Genomic DNA, 3,485 nt, shown 5'->3' with positions numbered 1-3,485 from the left:
GCCCCAGTGGAGTGCAGACTGGGGAGCGCAGCCTCCCTCCACCCAGATGCCTCCAGCCTTCCTCCCTGGAGGTAGGCCCCAGCTCAGGCATCCTCTCTATACATCTGGCAGACATGTGCTTGGTGAGCAGGGCCCATGGCTTCTGGAAGCCAGAGTCTTACTACCATGAAATTCCGCCTTCATGTGCACATCTGCATGAACCATCTGTGCATCTGTGTGTCTGTTTGTTCATACACCTTTATTGTGTGCTTATTGTGCCTAGTCCTGTGCTAGGCATTGTCCAACACAAAGTAGTATAAAATACGGAGTTTCCAGAATGACAGGAGAAATTGGACATGACCAAATGCCCATCTTACTGCACTGAACTAACCCATGCCCCATGGTGCTCTCCTGGGTAGCAGACAGCAAGCAGCAAAGAGGACTGCAGTTAGTAAGCGCAACTGGGACTTAGGAGAGAAGGAAATTCCCAGAAGGTTAATTTTGAGAAAGGGCAAACTGGGGCAAGGCAAAGACTGGGGACAAGGAAAACAACAGCAGGAGCTGTGCAGAAGGGCAGTTAGGAAGACTGGCCCATCAGGGCTGGCGGAAGGGCTGCTGGGAAGCAAGGGAGGAACCTGTTCTCTGCAGCTTTTTAAGTCAGCTCTACCCCACTCCCCTCCCCCCATCCACTCAGCCTGGGGACCAGAGCACAGCTGTTGCCTTCTTCTTAGTGGGTGCGTGCATCTCCTGCAGGGGCCCCTTTACGTCCCACCGCCCCTGTACCCTGGTCTCTGCCTCTCCTTACCCTCCTCCAATGTTTGTCTCACCACCCCATGCCTCACCCACTAAAGGCATTAAAAGCAATCTGTTAAGAAGCTTTGCTCCCCCTTTCCAGATCTTTTCAAGAGCAGGGGCAAAAACTATCCCCACTCACACACCCCCACTGGCCAGGGTTGGGGACCTAGTAGTAGTCCTCGCCCTCTTCACTCTCAGCTTCTTCCTCAGGGACCAGGAGCAGGGATGGTAGCTGGGGGATGCCTGTGGAGTTCAGCTGGTCTGCAAACACATGTGGGCAAAGGAGAGAGGTCAGAAAGGAGGGGCTATCCGTGTGCACGTATCCCAGTCCGTGGGAAAGCCACACTCGCATGTGCACCCATGCGCACATACACACACGGATATACACTGCAGGGCCCGAGTCCACCACCATCCTCTCCTGCCCCAGAACCCAGAGCTCCCTCCTACCGGGTGTGAGAACGGTCAGGCTAGCTGGGGCCTCCACCTGACCCAGGGCGTTGCGGGCCAGACAGCGGTAGGTGCCTTCATCACTGGGACGCACAGCCTGAATCTGCAGCCAGCTTGTCACCTCAAACCTCTGGGGTCCACCCCTAAACTGTAACCGGAGGAGGAGTCAGCAGGGTCCTTCCAGGTGGGCCCTGCGCTGCCCTAGGGAAGCTCTGCTCCCTTCCCCTACCTGCACAGAGATGTGGGGGTCATCTCCTGGCAGCTGAATGTCCGAGCCATCCTTCCTCCACTCGACGGAGGCCATGGGGTAGGCAAACACCTCACAGCCAAAGATCACATCCTTCCCGGTCACATTCCAGATGTCGGATGGGTGCAACAGGATCTGGGGCTCTGGGGGTGAAGGTGGGAGGCCTGAGAACAGGATGGCACACCTAGCCCAGCAAGGACCCCATATACAAATCATTGTGGACATGCGTGTGGGGAAATACACCTCCATGAACACACGACACATATACCAATGTGGATGCAGGTACACACAGTGTGCAAATGCAGAACGTAGACATATGAGCAGACACGATGCACACACAAGCACACGGACCCACACCTCAGCTTGGCAGTCACACTGTCCCAGGCTGCTCGCCTGTCCTCATTCCACCTTCTAGGCCCCTATCCCTGTTTGTAACTGACACCTCCCTCCTCCACCCTCCCCTTTTTCTAACCAGGTCCAGTTGACAAAGGTCCAAAAAGCTGCCCTTCCCCCACCTGACTCCAGGGTTGGGGCCATCCCCAAAGGCAAAGGCAGAGAACCTGAAACCGAATTGGAGCTGTGGGGGAAAGTGTTGGGAACCCCCCGCCGCGTGTTTGTTTTCCTGGCAGCCTCTGCCAGCCAGACCCATCAAAGGGGCTCAGGAAGTGAAAGTTACTAAAGCCGCCAAATAAAACTTGAAGCTTGAGTGGCGGAGCTCCCTGAGATGCAGGGAGTTAGAAGAGCCCCCTCCCCCACTAATCCCTGAGCGCAGAGGAAGGGGGTTGGGATAGGAGGTGGGGAGACTGAGTTGACGGCTTGCAGTACAAAGCCAGCCAAATGAAATTCGACTGCATCCCACAGGAACCCAAGTCTCCCTGCCTGGGCTTCAGCGGTCTGGGGCAAAGTCTGGGAGTCTCTTCACTTTCTCAGTTTTGAGGCCAACAACTGGCTATGGGCCTGCTCCCTCAAGAGTTGGTCCCTGCCAGCGGGTCTGGAGCTTTTCATGAAAACCTCCAGACCCAAACCTTCGGGCGGCGGCCTCTACGCAGGAGCAGCAAAAACGAGCTCGGATACTGCCCTGCAGGCCTCATCTTTTCCTCTCCTCTGGCCAGGAACTAATGCCGTCGGGGGCCAGGGGCAGCAATGCCTCGAGGTTCCTCCACGTGCTGTGTGTGGGAGACCCATACCCGATTCGCAGGGCCCTGGGTGCGCCACAGTGAGGTTGGCGTCTGGCAGAGCTCGGGCCGCTTCCTGCAGACGGCAGATCTGCGAGTAGGTGAGGCCGTCGGAACCGCAGAGCGGGCGCTGTGAGCTGCAGACACACAGCGGTTCCGGCACCTCTCCGCGGCTCAGGTCGCCACCTGCGTCCAACCGGCACTCAAGCTGCTCGCCGCAGCGCCCATAGAAGTGGGCGCTGGGGTCCAGGTCGCAGAGCTGGCCTTCGAGGTTGGCACATTCCCAGCAGCAGCCGCAAGCGTCGCGCACCCAGCCGGCCAGGCAACCCCGCGGCGCTGCGCACTCCTCCGGCTGGCAGGGAGCACAGCCCTCGCCCTCCGCCAGCAGCCGCAGCCAGCCGCGCCGCAGGTAATCCGGGCCTGGGGACGGCCGCGCGCCGGTCGGGGGCGGCTCCCGCACCACCAGCAGTAGCAGTAGCAGGGGCAGCGCCAAAGTAGCTGCGGGCGGCTGTGGCATAGTTAGCTGGAAGCCCTGTGAGCACTCTGGGCATCAGCAGGTTCGTGCACCCTGCCAGGGAGGGAAGCCAGGTCAGGAGGTCAGAAGAAACCTCACTGTTCATCGTACCAAAGTTTGACTCTAGCACTGTCCCCTCCCTTGCTACCTTGGAGTCAAGTGGACCCTCAACACCGAGGCATGGGGGTCATCCAGTTATAGTGGGTAGTAATTGGGCTGTTCTTGGGGGGTTAGGGAGAGGTTGGAGAACGAGGTTATAAAGCTCAGCGCGCACACGCACGCACACACACACTAGCACCACACACCATCCAACTCTCAAGAGTTTCCT

At 58.3% G+C, this 3,485-nt stretch overlaps 1 protein-coding gene across 1 annotated transcript; it reads right to left on the bottom strand.

Annotated features, from left to right (window-relative positions):
- Nucleotides 1-219: 219 nt before the first annotated feature.
- On the bottom strand, nucleotides 220-3,207 carry KAZALD1 (Kazal type serine peptidase inhibitor domain 1). The gene is given in 5 exon segments (XM_028512791.2): nucleotides 220-1,035; nucleotides 1,222-1,369; nucleotides 1,451-1,611; nucleotides 2,656-3,166; nucleotides 3,168-3,207. Coding segments are annotated over 5 exon segments (942 nt in total). The 5' UTR covers nucleotides 3,195-3,207; the 3' UTR covers nucleotides 220-940.
- Between the last annotated feature and the right edge of the window lie 278 nt (nucleotides 3,208-3,485).

The sequence above is a fragment of the Phyllostomus discolor genome, chromosome 5 (genome assembly GCF_004126475.2).
Source record: "Phyllostomus discolor isolate MPI-MPIP mPhyDis1 chromosome 5, mPhyDis1.pri.v3, whole genome shotgun sequence".
In the NCBI taxonomy this organism is placed as follows: Eukaryota; Metazoa; Chordata; class Mammalia; order Chiroptera; family Phyllostomidae; genus Phyllostomus; species Phyllostomus discolor.
The sequence above is the reverse complement of the archived record's forward strand: the minus strand, read 5'-3'. Positions and strand labels throughout refer to the sequence as shown.